Source organism: Aristolochia californica, unplaced genomic scaffold (genome assembly GCF_029961685.1).
Source record: "Aristolochia californica isolate CCGP_79_NKW_82.1479 unplaced genomic scaffold, dmAriCali1.0.hap1 SCAF_8, whole genome shotgun sequence".
NCBI classification, from domain to species: Eukaryota; Viridiplantae; Streptophyta; class Magnoliopsida; order Piperales; family Aristolochiaceae; genus Aristolochia; species Aristolochia californica.
The window spans coordinates 30930233-30949608 of record NW_027182279.1 but is presented as its reverse complement, the minus strand read 5'-3'; the positions used below and the strand labels follow the sequence as shown (position 1 = coordinate 30949608).

General features: G+C 36.2%; 1 protein-coding gene across 1 annotated transcript; it reads left to right on the top strand.

Annotated features, from left to right (window-relative positions):
• The first annotated feature begins 8439 nt into the window (after positions 1 to 8439).
• Positions 8440 to 11117, top strand: LOC137938405 (protein transport protein SEC23 D-like). The gene is made up of 7 exons (XM_068783371.1): positions 8440 to 8466; positions 8672 to 8700; positions 8807 to 9104; positions 9220 to 9439; positions 9530 to 9589; positions 10426 to 10479; positions 10632 to 11117. The coding sequence occupies exons 1-7, from the start codon at positions 8440 to 8442 to the stop codon at positions 10763 to 10765; spliced, it is 822 nt and encodes a 273-aa protein (XP_068639472.1). The 3' UTR covers positions 10766 to 11117.
• Positions 11118 to 19376: the final 8259 nt, after the last annotated feature.

Below are 19376 nucleotides of genomic sequence, written 5' to 3'. Positions count from 1 at the left end.
ATCATAAGAGGTCAAACACAATGAAAGAAGTTGGCCACATTCTAAAATTGTTGTTGTGTTGCACAAAAAATATATTCTACAATATTTCAAGCTCAGTTTTAGGAGCTTTAAGTTTCAAAATTTTACTAGTGACCTATTATTGTGTTCAACATCAAAAAAAGAATTTAATATATTTAAAAAAAATTAACCTTTGTTAACCCATTATTTCTAAAATACAAAAAAATTCATTTTCTAGCCATAATAACTAATTTTTTAAATGTTGGAACTCGTGCTATTTAACCCAAACACACCCCGAACAAACTTTCTCTCTCATCACAATGAAAACCAAACCTCCTAAGCCCTCCCGCATGATTCAAGGAGTTTTTTAGCTCCTCTAAAGCTTGAAAGGAAGCCAAACTCGATAATTTTTTTCATTGACCTATGTATTTTTTTACTTGATCATTTAAATCCTTATCGAATGCTTATATTTCAGCTTTTTAAATGTGTGCCAAGTAATTTTAAGTTCATATTTGAATCAATCATAACATTGTGAATAGTTGTGCGGTTGACAACCATTTGAAATCAATTTTGGAGCATCAATAATATCAATACATGTTTGTATGTTGTTTTAGTGGGGTATTTGAAAGGGCCTTTCATAAGTATTAAAATGTGGATCAAATCTAAGTATTTGACATGCATATACTTTGAGATATTTCAATCATTACATTAAGTAGTTGTATGTGCATTACCCAATTTGCAATTAAAACCAATCTCGAATTTACATGGAGACTACACTTTTTAATCAAGTCATTGAAGATTATATTGACTTGATTATATTTTTAAATCTGTCATTAATGGATATTTTAAGTTGCTAATTACATGGGTAAGTACTTAGAGTTGGTGTACTTATTTGCTTGTGTTTAGATTGTTAAAATCTATCTATTCACTTGTAATTTACATTGGACTATATTCTAAGCAAGTAATCATTTGCAATTGGGTCAAACTTTGAATAGGTAAAATCGTCCTAATTCCAAAATTATTTGAACAAAATTATCGTGGTTGAGAATAGAAGTTGGAAAGTTGTGTTTGTTGTTGTGTGAGCCATAAGACCTTGTAGGTAGGCGGTGTTGAAAATCTTTTTGTAGGTTTAAGTTGATGTGCCTAGTGAGTTGTTGCAAATTTGTGAAAGTCTAGGCTAGACCACCCTAGTTAGCTATTGGAAAAACCCTTTGCGGGTTAGGCTAGTGAGCTTAGTGAATTGTTGTAAGTCCTTGCATGGCTAGTATTATAATTGGCCTTAAAGACGATTTATTGTAAATATCATAGGCCAACCCCAACTTAACGGAGTTTCAAGGTGCCAAAACATCTTGGGAGGGGGACTAGCAATCTATGAAAGAATTATGAACTACCTAAAAATATTGTATATGTGTACTTTCTATGTGATTACTCCGGCTTGTACCTTGATCACTATGCATAAATGTAAACTGTGAAATTGGTTTTAAACTATATATTTAGTTTTACACATTGGATTAATTGAAAGTAAAACCATTTAAAATTAAAAGCAAAAGTTAACGAACTTATTCACCACCTGATAGATGCCATATTCTGACATGAGAACTAGGTTAATTATAATAGAATAACCTTTATAATTGTGTTATAGGTGGTTATTTATCGGTTTTCAAATGAAATGAGCATTTATTGAATTTAGCATTAATCACTGTCGATATTGCATATTTTCTCTCATGAATTATATTTCATTATTTTTAAGATTTATTTCTTCCTGAAATGCTTTTTATAGATTCAATTATGGAATTTCAGGAGAATTTTGGTGGAGAAGGAGATATTTACCAAAATGCCCGTAGTGAAATGGAGGTGATTTTTAGGGCAAATCGTTTTAAAACAAATAAGATGGTATTAAAGGAAAAGAGGAGTGTCGAAGGCGAGAGGAGAGCGCCAAGAGAAAACAAGGGGCATCGACCAACACAGAGGACCTTGAACCGGAAACAGGGGAAGACCCGAGAGGAGTTTCCCACAGTCGTTTGCCGCCCCACCGCCGTCCACCGCCGTCCAGCAACTGAGAACAAACCCGAGGAGAGCTCGAGAGAGTCTCCGTCGAGGTGAGTTCGACAGTGCTAGTTTCCGCTCGCCAGGCCGGGAGGTGATCCGAGAGGGCTTCTCCGGTGCCAATTCCGCATTTCGACCATCCTCCGACGTCTATTACATATTTCTGACCATTCCTGGAGCTATTCTGACTCCGATTGAGACTCGAGAGAGCCGGTTAGAGGACTTTAGCTTTGTTTCATTCTTCGCCGGATGTCAACTTCGTTCGTCGGCTTCTATCCTTCGTCGCCGGCGTTGTCTCTACGTCCGGCCACTCACTCTTGCTACCCGAAGCCATCAATTTCAGGAAATTGCAGCACCCGTGAGAACGAGTTGCTGCCTGAGCGAGAGGAAGGAGAAGGGGAGTAATTCGTCATTTTTTAATTTAATTTTTTATATAGTTTGAACTTAGGTTTTGAATGTTTATTGAATCTGATTTGATAATTAATGTTTATTGAATATTTGTTTTCTGGATATTTGGTTAAATTAGCTAATTAGGGTATGATTATAATTGAGGTTGGATTTTGGTATTTTAATCCGATTTTTGTCTTTCACTCTATGCGCCCGAGAGGGGCTAGACTCAAGGATTGAGAAATTGGATCTGTGGTTACGTGGCGCTCGAGAGAGGCACGAATCACCGTAAAATCCAAAATTGACGTTTCCTGTTGTGCAAGTAGTTAACCAGATGATTGCTTGATAATTTAGGATATAATTAGTGTTTAGTTAATATTAATTCATCATATTTGGTTAGGCTAGTTGACTGAAGAATACACAAAATTCAGTCCTCCCTGTGGATATGACCCTCGGTTCCCGCTAAATTACATGAACGATTCGTACGCTTGCGAGGTATTAAAGCCGATGTAACTAAATTCTACATCAAGTTTTTGGCGCCGTTGCCGTTGATCACTATGAATAAATGTAAACAGTGAAATTGGTTTTAAACTATATATTTAGTTTTACACATTGGATTAATTGAAGAAACAAATACATACATAGGAATTAAGCAAAATCATTTAAAATTAAAAGCAAAAGTTAACAAACTTATTCACCACCCTTCTAAATTTGTTCCTTGTCAACCTTACAAACTATGCCTAATATATACAAAGCATGTGAGAGCATGTAACATATTGTGGCCTTTTATCTCCAACTCAGTTTTTTTCTAAATTTCACATCTATTAAAATCCCAACCCCAAAGTTAGGAGTCTCACAATGAGAATCTGCACCAGATAGAAAAAGGAACTGTTGGCCATCTCTATGTAGGATCCCTTTTGTTCCTCGTAATAGACTACTCAGTCCCTCCCCCACTCCCCACCAAACACAAAAACCCTAGTTTCGATTTCCACGCTTTGATCCTCAGATCATCATTCCCATCATCATCGTCATCTTCAATATCATCTGCGACTGAGTCCTGGGCCCAGACTGACATCTTCTTGTCGCTATCAGCCACCATCGCCAACCAGTGCTTGCATGCCTGGCCATGTGTGCGCCAAAGGGCACGTCCATGTCTTCTCACAGTTCTTCATTTCAGCTGCACTTAGAACGAATTAGACACTCCATCTTCAGTTGTTTTAAGTTCAGTAAATCCATATCTGAGCTCTCAGTGGGTACATCTATGTCTGCATGGATATGGTAAACCTTGGGAATTGACGTAGTCAATATAACAAACACATGCAGAAGCAGCATATACTGATCAACAAACCCAGATGCATCGCTAGCTCCGACTCCCGTGAGGGGTTCGGTTCTGGCATGCCATGTCCATGTCGACGATTCTGCTTTCACGGTGGGGTTGTTTCCAGCTATGTTTCAGTTCCCCTCTACTTCCTTTTGTAGGCAGTAGAGTTATTGCTACTATTCCATTCTTGACCAGTTCTTACAATGGATGCCTGAAACAGCATCGTTCCTTGCTCTGCTGCAGTAGGTACATAGACACCTCTGTTGGCATTTCACCATTACAAGAAAGAGAAAAAAAGGGGTCTTGATTCCATTTCCATGGAGATTACATTTTCCTTCTTTTGAGTGGCTGCTCAACAAAATTCACATGTGAGACTGTCTTCCACTATCAAACAGTTGTTCAGAGAGAGCGTGGTCCCAACAAAATTACTGGGAGACCCAAATGATCTGTCTGATGAAAAAAAAGGAGGGTTTACAGTTCTTTCCATGAAGATCCAAGTCAAGGAGGACGACAAAGGACAGAGATGTTGTTTTCTAACGTGGGTTATTCACACTGTAGAGATTGGCATATGTATCAAGTCGAGACAAAAAGCCAAAACATGAATGGTCAAGGAAGACAGGATTTCTTGATATCTGAAACGCATGGAGCTCAAGGACAGTATAAGAAGAATCTCAAGCAAAGCATATAATGAGAACGAGGTAAGTTAAAGCTGGAGAGTTTTTTTACTCTCTGTGAGAATTTTGAGGGTTTCTAATCTTTTAGAAACAAGAGCTATTCTGGATTTTCTTCAATGGGATTCTCCTGAATTTTATTTTAAAAGCCCCTGATGGGAGTAAGGAATGTTAGCATGTGCTCTCATAATGCCCTTACTCAATTTGAATTGTGAACAAACTCGGGGCCTTATTTAAATGTGTTTTTGGAGTTCAACCAGTAGAGATGAAAGCCAAATAGTAGGACATTTTTATCAAATTTTGAGCTTTTGGGGTTTGGAGAAGGAGACTCTCTCTCTCTCTCTCTCTCTCTCTGTCTCTCTCTTTCTCTCTCTCTCTCTCTCTCTCCCGACTATATTTGTTTTAAATTCATGCAAGTTAAAATGTCAGTGAGGAGAACCCAATCATTGCAAGAGATTGGACTTTCTAATGTGGGTAGGAGGGGCTGTTCGAGGCACCTGAGGGTCCCAAGGAGGTGAATTCATTCCAAAGAATCTCATGTGGTACTAACTTAAAAGGCTCTATTATTGGAAAGATTTTTTTTTTAATTGGTTTTCTGCTGTTAATTTTGCTGGCACTGGGCTAATAGAGGCATGGCTTGTTAATAGACATTATATTTGGAAAACTTCAGATGACAAAATAAAGTTATGATCTTTTTTTAATTAAGAACATAAAAAAAATGAAGTAAGAGAGATGAAGATAAGGAAAAAGAAAGAAGTAAAGTAGTAGAAGACAAAGGAAGAAGAAGAAAGAAAAGAGAAACATTTAAAGAGGGCAAACTTGAAAAATTCGACTACACCTCACTCATGCATTGCATTTACTTAAATATGAGAGTGATTACATGATTACAAAATTACCCCCAAGGTTCTCAATAAACTACACTCGTACATATTTTAATTAACTTTTAACACTCCTCCTCAAGCTAAGAAATATGCATCAAATAATACCAGTTTGGAGCACGAGGTATCACACTAAACTCCATGCAATGCCTTAGTAAATATATTTGTCAATTGATGTTCAATTCTCATATGAGGGGTTATGATTCTTCCACTTAGTACACTTAATATTTGGTGAAATGACCATATAATTTGATGAACTTCGTTCGTTCATAAAAAACAAGATTATTGGCTATAAAGATAAAGGTTTGATTATCGCTTGATAACTATCAATAAATTTACCTCCACACCAAATTTTGACAAAAGAGATTGTATCTGGATCATTTCACAAGTGATAGGTGCCATAGATTTGCATTCAGCCTCTGTACTTGATCTTGCTATTACTTCTTGTTCATTTACTTTTCAATGCTCCAAATGTTCCCAACAAAGGTACAATAACCAGTGCTTGACTTCATGTCACCTTTCATCCAACATAGTCTCTAGCATAGTAGTCCATCACTTTTATGTGATGCTAATACTTACAAAATATTTTCTCCCTAGTCCTCCTTTTAGATGCTAAAGTATTCATTGAACAACCTTTGCATGAACTTTTCTATGTTTTCCCATAAACCTACTAACTAGTCCCACAACATACAATATATCAACCTCATCACCAATAACATATATGAGCTTTCTAACTAAGCATATATAAGAAGTTAGATCTTTTAAAGGAGGAGAACTAGCATAAAATAAATCAAGATTAGGTTCTAGTGGTGTATCAACTAGTTTAGCTCCCAATAATCCAATTTCACTTAGAAGATAAATTATAGATTTCCTTTGAGACAAAATAATACATGATTTGTTTCTTGCCACATCTATTTCCAAAAAAATTATTTAAGAATCCCAAAGTTTTTAATTTGAAAATGCTTTTGAAGATAGGCATTAATCTTAACAAGTCCACCTTTGTCATCTCCAGACAAAATTTTATCATCACTATCAATATCACACAACTTGTTACTCTTTCCAAAATAAATATAGATTGATCATAGTTACTTCTATGAAATCCAAACCCTAGAACAACACGATTGAATTGCTCAAACTATGATCGAAGGGTTTGTTTCAACCCATAAATGGCTTTATGCAATTTGCATGCTTTACTTAACTCTCCCTAAGCAACAAAACTAGGTGGTTGTTCTATATAGACTTTTGCATTGAGATCACTATATAAAAAATGTCATCCAATTGTTGAAGTGAGCATCCCTTTTTCACAACCATAGATATCAAATTGGTTTGAATTTAATTTGGCAACTAGGAAAAATCTCACACGATAGTCAATGCCGTAAGTTTGTATGTAATCTTTAGTTACCAATTGAGCTTTGACTTGAATGGTAAAGACCCATATGCAATCCACATTTTTGGCATTTAGGGGAGGAATATAAAGAGATACCAAGTACTCTAAGACACAAGAGCAACACTTTCATCTTCAATTCTAGATTTTCAATGAGGACTCTAAAAAGCTTCGACACAACTAATGGGAACACATGAAACATCAAGAGTAGACAAAACAAACCTTATAGCAAGAAGAGAATCAATCAAATGATGACAAAAACTTTGAGATGGGAAATCAAGTACATTGTCTAACTCCCTTCCTAATAACAACAAGCAAATGCAAATTAGGAAATAAGGAAGAGGAGGACTCTCCTTCGGAAGAAATGACTATAGGGAGCCTTGAAGAGGAGCATCACAATTCTCAACTCTGCCATTATCTGTATCTTCCAATGCATTCATTGGTAGGACAATAAGTACTTCCCCATGAGAATGATATTTGAACATGTTGGGCCGGTAGTTAAGGATTATCTTAAAAGAAGGAAACATATATCGAAACATACTAAGTTCTACTTTGAGGGTCATAACATCTATATACCCTTTCTCAAATCTAGGGTAACCCATGAAAAACACTGAATGGATCAATAATACATTTTTTTTCTTGGATGGACTTGAATTATTATTAAATTCCATGGTTTAATCCATATGAACTAGGTTTTATAACTTTATATAAAATTTGACTTTTACGATCTTTAAGGTCTTCCACTTTACTTGCCATCTTCATAATAGTTTTCTTTCAATTTTTTCTTTGGGGTATTGACTCAACAACTTAAATCTTCTATTTTCTCGCTCCAACTCATACCATAGACCACTAGAGTGTGTAATAAAGGGTATGTATCTAACAACATCAATACTTTTCTTCACTTCAATTTCCAATTTAATGCACAATTGATGCAATTCAGCTGTTGTAAGAGATGATTTAGTTAATTTTGATAGTTGCATAAGACATTAACATCAACGCTTAACGATCATTTGTGTCAACTTAGGAAAATAAAACGGTGAGAAAATTATTTTTTCTTTTACTAATTTTCTCATTGGATGATGTTTTTATTGACAAATTCCCGTAGAAAATTTTCTTGCATTTGTGACGCCATTGAAAATAAAATAAAATAATAATTACGTAGCTGTAGTGTTTACAATTGGAACAAAATAAGAAATTAAATATAGAAAATGAGCGATCAACATAAATCTTCTTGGCTTACTTTTCCCATGATATCAGATTAAACAATAAGAAACATAGTTATTTTTTTAAAGACAAGAAGATAAAAAAGAAAACTTTTTCTATTCATTAAATAGTGCAAATATTATAAAACAATTCAAAAAAAAAATTCCTCTATTTATTTTTCTTATAATGTTCTATCGGCATATACACACCCTTAAATTTTTTATGACTCGTTACATGTAATCTCCATAACATAAGTAAAATATGTGCTAGCTAGGGTATACCTTGTTATTTTTCAATCATGTTTCTCATGACCTCCACAAACCTGAGGTTACATTGTCCTCATCAAAGACTCAGGTCCAACACATAATCAAAACTAGGAGTGTGCGAAAAAAAAAAAAACTTAAATTCACTCCGTTGGGTGGAGAAGGGATAGAAGGGGAAAACCCTAAGTTCAGGTCAAGTTTGGGACTCGAGGTCCAACACATAATCAAAGTTAGGAGTGGGCAAAAAAAAAAAAAAAAACTTAAATTCACTCCGTTGGGAGGAGAAGGGATGGAGGGAAAGAAACCGAAGTTGGAGGTAGGCTTGGGTTTTCCAAAATTTGACCTAAACTTGATGGAAATACCTTATTGATATTTTTTTAAAATTAAAATAACATATATATAAAACTTATCTATTTTTTTATTTTTTATTATTTATATTTTGACATTGTATAATAATTTTATGCATTGTATTCTTTAACTATTTTTATATTTAAAAAATATTTTAATTGGAGAATTACTAGGTTGATTTGGGAATGAGACAATGGATAATGTTTGATTTCTAAACCGTTTGGGTTTCCGAGTTGGGGTTCGGGTTCTCAAAACCTGAACCATGTTTTCCCCTCTGAATTAACCCGCTTTTTCTTTGGCCGGACCAGCTCAAACGGCGTTTACTATCGCTGGTTTAGACAAATCGAGGCAAGCAGGGTAAGAAGTCTGGGTAAGAAGTCTGTGTGTTTTTTTTCTCCCTCATTATTTGGGTTTTTATCGACCTCGCGACTCTGCAACTCTGTTGCTATCTTCTCGTCGATGGCGGTTAGGGCGACAGTATCTCGTTTCCCGACCGATCCCGATGCACAGGAAGCCTCCGGCCTTCCTTGGGGAGTCACCGTTTCCCCATTTTCTCCAGTTGACGAGCTTGGTAACCCCCCTGTTTCTGGGTCCAACGGTAACCTTGTTCCTCGCTGCGATTAGGGCGACAGTATCTCGTTTCCCGACCGATCCCGATGCACAGGAAGCCTCCGGCCTTCCTTGGTGAGTCACCGTTTCCCCATTTTATCCGGTTGACGAGCTTGGTAACCCCCCTGTTTCCGGGTCCAACGGTAACCTTGTTCCTCGCTGCGATAATTGCTGGGCTTATTTCAATTCCTACTGCGAGCTTGAACAATGGGTTGGGACTTGTTCTCTCTATGGCACTCTTAATGGGTTAACGTCGGAAACAATCGCTCGTTACTCTCAACCGGAGTTATGTGCAGAGACGTGCTCTTCCTTCATAGATCTCGAGCTACCTGGTAGAGTTCCGTTTTATTATAATTGAACCCGAGTTTTACTAGATCATTTAGCTGTGAGAATTTAAGTCTAATAGCGTTTGATCTTACCAGATGACGGCGAGGAAGCTGTGAAGGCTTGGCCGGTTTATGTTGCAGCAGTGGATCTTGCATGTAAGATCCAATAGTCTTTGTGATGATACCCTTCATTTCATATGCGAACTTTGCTACATTTTATCTTTATCGATGTTACTACTGCATTTTGCTTTTTTTCGAAAGTGTTTATTAGTACCTTATATAGAGTTTGTATTTCGTAGATCGAGGTGTAAGTGTTGTAGGGGTGTCTTCTTTTGTTACTGTTAAATGTTTAACCATGGTTTACTGATAAGATGGCTCATGTATTGAGGTGATTATGTTGCTATGTTTGTATGTTTACGTTACCTGTTAGGAGCCAAATGTTGCCTGAAGATTTATTGGGAGAAAAGATAATTGGCATTCTTCTTTTTTCTTTTTTGGTGTCATCAAGCATTAACAAATGGCTACTTCATTAAAGATACTGTTCATGTTTCAGGAACATTGTATAGTTCAATCACTTGAATGCTCATCCACTAAATATTTATGACCCTACATCCATTATGGTATTGCATTACAGTTCTTCTAGCCTTTTTTTATTTTTTCTAAATGGATCATAGTAAGCAAAACTTTCTCAAAGATGTCTCAAAAGCCCATCTAAAAGTTGTTTGCGGCTGTGATGCAAAAGCAAGATGATGAGGGTAATCTTGTGTTCATGGTTATCATTCATGGATATTACATGGAGGCGGAATTATAATCATAAATCTTGTCTTCTACAAGTTCAACATGATGAGTTGGCATGAGGCTCAAAACTGTATTAATTATTTTGCACATTTATTAGTGATATAAAAATTTTAAGTTCTCAACATGCTCTATCCCTTACATTGTGCTAGAATTCACTTACTAGTTTTTTGTTGTACTTCTGAACATAAATGCAGCATCTGAGGAGTTTTTGGAGTTGATCAAAAGTGCGCTACTGGCTGCTTTAGAAGGTGGGCAATTGTTTATCTCAGTATTGGCCTTCATAAGGTGATCAATATTTTAGAAGATCACCCTCAGCTTTTCACACATTTGTGGTTGCATTGGTAATTATTATTCTTGTTTATGATAATGTTTTAATACCAATTACCTTTTACATTTGCAGCACTTGGGCCGGGTTCTCTGTTTGGGCTTGTTACATTCAGTCATAAGATAGGCTTATACGATGTGCAAGGACCCATACCAGTTGTCAAAAATGTCTTTATTCCCCCCAGATACAGATGCTTCATTGCCCTTTGAGCTTGAAGATGCCATGCCATTGTTTTCTTTCTTGGCTCCTGTATGTTTATGATGGACAATGTCAACATACCCTTGACTTCAAATTGTTAAAAAAAAAAAGAATCTCTACCAACACTACAATCAATTGGAAAATGGATTTTAGTGAAGGTTTGGTTCATTCTCCAAGGACTGAAGCCTTGGAAAGACCGAATAGCTGCAGCCTTGGAAACACTGAAACCTACAACTTCATGGGAAAGAACTATAGCTGCTGGACAAGGACTTGATGGTATATTATTAGGTGGCAGAGGTTTTGGTGCTGCAATGGAGGCTCTAATTAACTACCTTGGATCAGAATACGGAAATACATTTGCATTGGGTATGGTAAAGTCCAATTCTTACTTCCCTGTGCTTCTTTTACATTATCATGGACCAAAATAAATTAACATATGTTTCTTTTATAGTCATCTTTGTTCTAACTATTTAGTGATGTTTGTTGAAAATCAAGTAAATGCATATTACCTGTAAATGGATTTACAGAATGACATTTTGTTTCTAAGGAAGTGGTCTTGAATTGCAAAGCCTCCATCCTTGGATGAGAAAAGGCTATGAGGAAATTTCTGTTAATCTTTCAACTTATTGACATCTGGTGGCACCAGATTTAGATCATCAAACATTCTTGCAGTTACTGCCACCAAAGTGTGTCATCCATGTTTGATGTCTTCCTCTTTTCCATGCACAAGATATATCTGGTTCTATTTTCCTTATGGGTAGACTTATTCTTTCAACTAAAATCTATCATTAGTTTTTTTCTAATAAAATATTTTTCATTATTGAAAAAATGGCCTGTACCCCTTATTGCTGGATGCTCTCTCTTTAAAAAAGTTGAGTGTTTTCATTGTTCTTTTCCCATTGATGTTCATTAGTCATATGCATGCACCTTATTGTGAGGGATAAATCTGGAGAGTCATTCCTTGTTTTTCTATTCGTATTTTTGAAGATTTCTGCTTTGAATCTAGGATTGTCTTTATCCCTCACTATGAAAAGTATATGTTCATTCTATTAATTATGTCTTGTGAAACCATAATGGCTGGAAATGAGCTAAATGTTGCCAATTGAAAGAATTGGTTTTTCAATGGTTGATTATCGGTTTCCTGGAAAAGCACCGGTCACAATTTTTTTGGATACTTCCTCTTACCAGGTAATAACATGTTCTTTTCCTTGGGTGAAGTGTTTCCTCTCAAGGGCGACAATAGGGGCCTGGAAGAATATCTTGTCTCAATTTACCTTTCTGAATTTTGTTTTCTTAAAATTGATTGTACTAATTGTATTAGTATTTATAAACATTCGTTTATTGGTTATGTGGCTCCAAAATCGACTGCATTAGTGACTATCAGCATTTGTTTATTAGATATTTATGTGGGTCAAAAATTGATTGCAGCTAGGGTTTTTACATTTTTGTCTGGTCCTCCTGATTATGGAGTTAGTCAATTAGACACAAGGCGTTATGGTGAGCAATATGCCAGTAAAGGAGAGGATGCAGACTGTACACTGCTTCCTGAGCAGACACCCTTCTACAAAGAACTGGTAAATTGCCTTATGCCTATATACACCCAAGTGCTGAAATGGTTGAGTTTTGTAGAATCTACAGATCTTTGGAAAAATAACCCATGATGACTTTGCACAGGCAGCTGTTGCTGTTCAATCGGGGGTTTGTGTGGACATATTTGCTGTTACCAATGAATATATAGACTTAGCTTCATTAAAATTCCTTAGCATCGAGAGTGGCGGTTCACTGTTTCTATACTCTAATACTGATGACTCTACACTTCCTCAGGACATGTAAGTTGATTTGCTTATATCCATCATTTTGAGAAATCATACTTTTTTTTTTTGTTGTGAATGAACGTGGAATCACTTTTTTTGAATGATTAAAGAATAATTTTTTTTTTGAAATGATGTAGAATGACATTAACTGTTCATCTGCATTCAAGAGTAAAATTCACTCTTAATTACTCAGAAAATATTTTTTTCATAGGGATCAATTTTTTTTTTAAATCTATTTTGGTGAGACGATTTGGCCTGCTCATTCATTCATGGGGTGCCATACTGTGAAAAGATCATGCTTGTAATGTTAGAGCTTACGTGTTGCATGGGTTCAGTTATGCAGTGGAAAGTTGAATTTACTTTTACCTGTGTCGGCCTAGTTGCGTCCTTGGGATAACCCACACTAGTCAGCCTCCCTTGCATACAAATAGTTGGCACACAATAAACCTTTTCTCATATACACAAATCTGTCTACATACAAGATATTCGAGCGCTCCTTTGAGTCTCTATGTCAATGTCTGATTGATTGGCACTCATCCAGCCCCCCTAAATATAGTTGGGGAAATTGCTGGACACATGCCCCTTCGAATGGTCATGTGCTTCTTGGCGCATGCCTCCTCATGTACAACCGCCCCAGCTAACACCCCATGGCCCACGTGACTAGAAACCGTTTAGGAACCATTATAAGCTGAATTTTGATGGTAGCGCCTTTGGGAACCCGGGTTTGGATGATTTTGGAGGGGTGATTTTTGATCTGGGCGGCACTGCCATACTCTCTTACTGTGGCCCTCTCGGAATTGCTGACTCGACCATTGCTGAGCTCTCTGGTCTCCTTCACGGCTTGTGTATTTTTAATGATAGCATTAGTGGTCTCCTTATCATGGAGGGAGACTCCAAGGTCGTCATCGGATGGTGCTCCACCTCATCCTTCCCCCCGTGGCGTCACTGGCAGATTTTTCTTGATATTTTGGATATTGTATCCACCATTTCTTGTACTTCGTCTCATATACTTAGATCAGCCATTTCGGTTGCTGATTTGTGTGCCTAGGTCCCCCCTTCAATCTCTTATTGTTAGGGGAGGTCTCCCTTGATGTATCTTCCCTTTCTTTGAAATAAGTTTATCATCATTTAAAAAAAAGTTGGCTGCCACTAATCTGACTTGCCTCCATGCCTTGGTGTTCAGGCACTAGTCTGTATGTGCCTAGCCTATACGTGCAGTGCCTAGGGGTGGCATCAAGTCGAGTCGAGCTGAGTTTGAATCTGCATATGTTCAAGCTGGGCTTGATTTAAATACTTCGAACTCAAGCTAGAGCCGAGCCCAGCCTTAAGCTTAAAATTGGAATTGAGCTTGAGCAGGGTTCAAGCTCCAACCTACATTTAAAACTTTGCATAAAATACAAGTCAAATAAACTGTGCATAAAATTATGCATAAATTTTACTTAAAATTGGGCATGACCTTTGTACATAAACTCTGCATAAAATTGTCTATAAACTCTGCATAAAATTGTTTATAAACACTGCATAATATTATGCCAATGTGACTTATATAAAAACATGACCTATATACAAAATGTGACTTTTATATACATTTCCCACTCTCTTGAGCCTAGCCAAACTTGAACCTGTATATGTTCGAGCTTTGCTTGATTTGAATACTTTGAACTTGAGTTCGAACACAAGCTTAGCTTTGAGACTAAAATTGGAATCGAGCTCAAGCCCAAGAATTTTAACCAAATTTGAGCTCAAGCTCGAGTCGGGTTTGAACTTTAACCTACATTTAAAACTTTCCATAAAATACATATTTAATATTAAGTTCAAAGAAACCTAAAAGTATGGAAAACAAATAGAGATAATCTTGCATATCAGAGTTATTAAGAAACCAAATATGACTAGATCTATAACTCATAAAGGATCTCCAAATAATTTGTATTGCATAAATTCTATACTACATTGCATGGAGAGAATAAGGATGAAGGAGATCAAATGGGAGAAATGAGCTTACCTGTGGCTGACATATATTCTGTGACTTTCGTCTGCAATGCCCAGGTCAGCAATGTCTAAATGCGGTTGTGCGATGAAGAGATTGAAAGCAATGCAGATGGAACATGGCAGAAATAGGTTGAGGAAGGACTGAAATACGAAACTTCCGTAAAAATCTGAGCATGCATATTACTAGTGGTTGGTAATATGCATGCTCTCTTTTCTTTTCTTTTCCATTTTCCTTGTGCATCCAAACAAGAGAAACCACATTTCTCTTTTTTTCTCTCTTATTTTTCATGGGCATCCAAACAAGAGAATCGATCTTTTAGTCCCATTCCTCTTCTTGGGTAAATCTTTCTCAACGTCCGTCATTTTTGAATAACTGGTGCGCCCAACACTGTCAATAATACCATACGGTTTGACATTGTGCATAGCCCCTTTAGGGAAAAACCTCGCCGAAGGGAGCCAGTCTTGGTTATGAAAAAGCTGAGTCTCATCCCTCTCCGACCACAGATCGTAGCCTCCAGAAAACTGAGACCTGTTAGCCAAAGCCTTCAACTGCTCGTCGGCTTTGATGGAAAAGAGAGTTGGGGCTCGCTCAAGCTCAGAAACTGCGGCTCTAAGTTCCGCCCACTGCTTCATTTTGTAAATCTGGCACTCACGGCAAAGACGGGCCTTTACGAGTTGTTTGGCTTTTGTGGCCTGCATCCGCTTCCACTGTCATTTCGAGACTCCGCCGAGGTAGGTACAAGGCCCCCCACCCAGTTTGTCATGAGGTCAGATGAGCCTAAACTCACTTAGGCTAGCGGAACTCCAACTCCCGTGATCGCCGACCTTCAATTCGTCAAAGGTAGTACAGCCTCTCACCCCTTAGATCAACGTTGCAAACTCCTTCCTCTCAAATGAAGCACTAGGAATGAAAAGATAGAAAGACAATGGAATAGGAAGAGAAAGTAACCTTGTATTAATACTAGAGAAGATTACAAGGAGTGGCCGTCCAAGGTGGAAGGCCAGCACTCTACAAAAACTCTCCCTCTCGTCTATGCTGAATGAATCTACAAGGGTTGAATGCCTTGGTATTTATAGGCTTCAACCCCTCCCTTCTCTCATGCTTCCGTCCAATGAGAACAGAGATCCTCCCTTATCAAATCTCCTTAATTTGATCCTCCATTCAAATCCCTTGATTTGCTCCTTTTTCTTAAAATTCGTTTTACCATTGTTATTTTCCTTAGACTCTTTGTTAGCCGAATCATTCTTTCTCTCATATTCGGTTAACTTTTCAACAGTAGATAAAGCTGAAGCTAATGTCTTTACTTTCCGTCTTCTCAATTCTTGCTCAGCCCACGGGAAGTAAAGACATTAGCTTCAGCTTTATCTACTGCTGAAAAGTTAACCGAATATGAGAGAAAGAATTATTCGGCTAACAAAGTGCCTAAGAAAAATAACAATGGTATAACGAATTTTAAGAAGAAGGAGAAAGGGGAGAAGAAGTCATGGGCAAAGGACGCCAAGGCTAGGTCGGAAGAGAAGAAACGAGGGGACAAACAGAAAAAGGAGGTCCATTGTTTCATATGCGAGGGATTGTCTTAGAAAGAGGTATACAATACTAAATTGGAAATTATGGCCAGAAAAATAGAAAACTGTGAGGCAGAAATAACTCTTCTCAAACATAGATTAGATACAATAGAAAAAGATTCTTATGATGGTATCACTGTAGGGTTAGAAGAACCAGAAACTTCCTACGTATGTAACCAAGATAAATCTATTTCCAGTACCCTTGTTAGAGCAAAGATTATTTTCCCCAACAAATAGTCCCTCGTGTTAGATGCTTTAGTAGATTTTGGCTGTACAAAATGTATTATCCATAGAAGATTAGTTCCTCTTCAGTTCCTTAAGAAAACCAATAAATAAGTGTTTAGCCAACAGGTAGATGGTACCTATCACCCATATCCAACCTATTTTGATGAAGGCAAAATCCAGTTCTTTACCAATTGTTCAAATTTTTCTGGATCTTATCCTTTACCTTTAACATGGGTTAGAGATCTCAAACTCAAAGTAGACTTTATTTTAGGTCTTAATTTTTTTCTTCATAACAATGGTTCTCTTTACTTCTTGTTTGCAATGTCCTTTTTACAACTATCTTTAGAATTAATGTTCTGTCTTTTAGGGCAAGTGTTGGCTCAGTGTTCTGTCTGACAGAACATTAAAAGACAGAAGCGTTTTAGGAACTACCTTCTGGAAGTTTTTACAACTATCTTTTCCTTCTCTTACGATTGCTTTCATGCTTATACTTTTCATAATATTAGGTATCGTTCTTGTTACCTTAATACTTACTGCTTTTATTGTGTGTTGAGTATTTTCATTTTTGTTCATATTTACTACTTTATTTTAAGACGTTATTACAGAAAGGTATATAAGGCTGGAAACTACTGGGTGAGGGCTAAGCCCTGACAAACGCCTCTGCCTCAGTTGAGCCAAGCATTGCTCTCGGTTGTCACAACACTGTTGTACCTTTTTATGTATATTTGGTTAATTATTAAGATAATAAAACAGTTTGTGAGATTTGTTTTGCGAATATTACCTATATATTACTTATACTTAGGATTATTATATAATACCTTAAGAGATTATTGTGGAATATCATAGGAACTTATAGCTACATATTGTTCTTGGCAATAATAACATTAGAATTATTTGGATATTTTATTTTTCTCCCGTAACAAGTAGATAATCTTTTAGCCTCTGATATATTCTTTTTCCTTAATATTTTAGCCTGAATCATAGATAGAACCTTAGATACATGATTTTTATCTTTATAGCTTTAACAGTAGTCTTCTGTAATTTAGTTATCTTTAGTTTTGTCTTTTTTACCTTATCTTTTTATTCATACAGAAGATTTGTAGAGGCTCCATGGCAAATATATATACCTAGAAAACAAGTAATTAGAAGAACCCCAAATAATTCACCTCTAAATACTTCAGATTAAAGCAGATTAAAGTAGTACCCCTCGGGAGGGAGGGAGGAAGGGAGGCTAAGTGTTCTGTCTGACAGAACATTAGAAGACAGAAGCGTTTTAGGAACTACCTTCTGGAAGTTTTTAGAACTATCTTTTCCTTCTCTTACAATTGCTTTCATGCTTATACTTTTCATAATATTAGGGACAAAACATTAAAAGACAGAAGCGTTTTAGGAACTACCTTCTGGAAGTTTTTACAACTATCTTTTCCTTCTCTTATGATTGCTTTTATGCTTATACTTTTCATAATATTAGGCATCGTTCTTGTTACCTTAATACTTACTGCTTTTATTTTGTGTTGAGTATTTTCGTTTTTGTTCATATTTACTACTTTATTTTAAGACGTTTTTACAGAAAGGTATATAAGGCTAGAAACTTCTGGGTGAGGGCTAAGCCCTGACAAACGCCTCTGCCTCAGTTGAGCCAAGCGTTGCTCTCGGTTGTCACAACGCCGTTGTACCTTTTTTATGTATATTTGATTAATTATTAAGATAATAAATCAGTTTTTGAGATTTGTTTTGCGAATATTACCTATATATTACTTATACTTAGGATTATTATATAATACCTTAAGAGATTATTGTGGAATATCATAGGAACTTATAGCTACATATTGTTCTTGGTAATAATAACATTAGAAGTATTTGGATATTTTATATTTCTCCTAAAACAAGTAGATAATCTTTTAGCATCTTATATATTCTTATTCCTTAATATTTTAGCCAGAATCATAGATAGATCCTTAGATACATGATTTTTATCTTTATAGCTTTAATTTAGTTATATTTAGTTTTGTCTGTTTTACCTTATCTTTATATTCATACAGAAGATTTGTAGAGACTCCTAGGCAAATAGTTATTCCTAGAAGACAAGTAATTAGAAGAACCCCAAATAATTCACCTCTAAATACTCCATATTAAAGCATATTAAAGTAGTACCCCTCCGAATTGGTATCTACAGGGAGGGAGGGAGGGAGGGAGGGAGGCTAAGTGTTCTGACTGAAAATTAAAAGACAGTAGCGTTTTAGGAACTACCTTTTGGCTAAGTGTTCTGACAGAACATTAAAAGACAGAAGCGTTTTAGGAACTACCTTCTGGAAGTTTTTACAACTATCTTTTCCTTCTCTTACGATTGCTTTCATGCTTACACTTTTCATAATATTTGGCATCATTTTTTTTACCTTAATACTTACTGCTTTTATTGTGTGTTGAGAATTTTTCATTTTTGTTCATATTTACTACTTTATTTTAAGACGTTATTACAAAAATTGGATTAGATACAAGGTGAAGGATTTACCTTGGAAATTGGAAGTTCTTCTAGAAATCTTTATATAATAGACAAAATAACATGTAGGAGAAGTGTAGACCAAAGAGATATACAATTAGACGAAATAATAGATATAGATCAAGACATAACTATATTTAGCAAGAATTAATTAAACCTTCTTAACCCCAGACAATTATATAGAACAGAACCATTAAAATTTAATACCAGATTATTTAGACATTACCGAGAAATCCAGATTAGTTGTGTAGGACAAGATTCTGTTAACATTAACTTAATAGCAAAACAAGCCTTTAAAGAAATAGGGGTAAAAGGATTCATTTAGGTCTGATTGTAATAGGGGTAAAAGGATTAGGACGAAAACATCTAAGAACTAAAACCTTACTTAGTATCTACGATGATAGATGGGCAGACCCTAAAAAGGCAATGTTAGGAATCATTGAGGTAGATATGAATCAAAATGGAGGAATATTTTATTGCTCCCCAGACTTCCTTATTGGACTACAAGATTTTAGAAAATATATCAAA

What these genes read in the sequence shown, in the direction of transcription:
- LOC137938405 (XM_068783371.1), top strand. Translation starts at nt 8,440, where the DNA reads ATGGAGGGAAAGAAACCGAAGTTGGAG. An exon ending in TGCAGCAGTGGATCTTGCAT is followed by an intron (nt 9,590 to 10,425) that starts GTAAGATCCAAT and finishes ACATAAATGCAG; the next exon opens with CATCTGAGGAGTTTTTGGAG. An exon ending in GCTACTGGCTGCTTTAGAAG is followed by an intron (nt 10,480 to 10,631) that starts GTGGGCAATTGT and finishes TTACATTTGCAG; the next exon opens with CACTTGGGCCGGGTTCTCTG.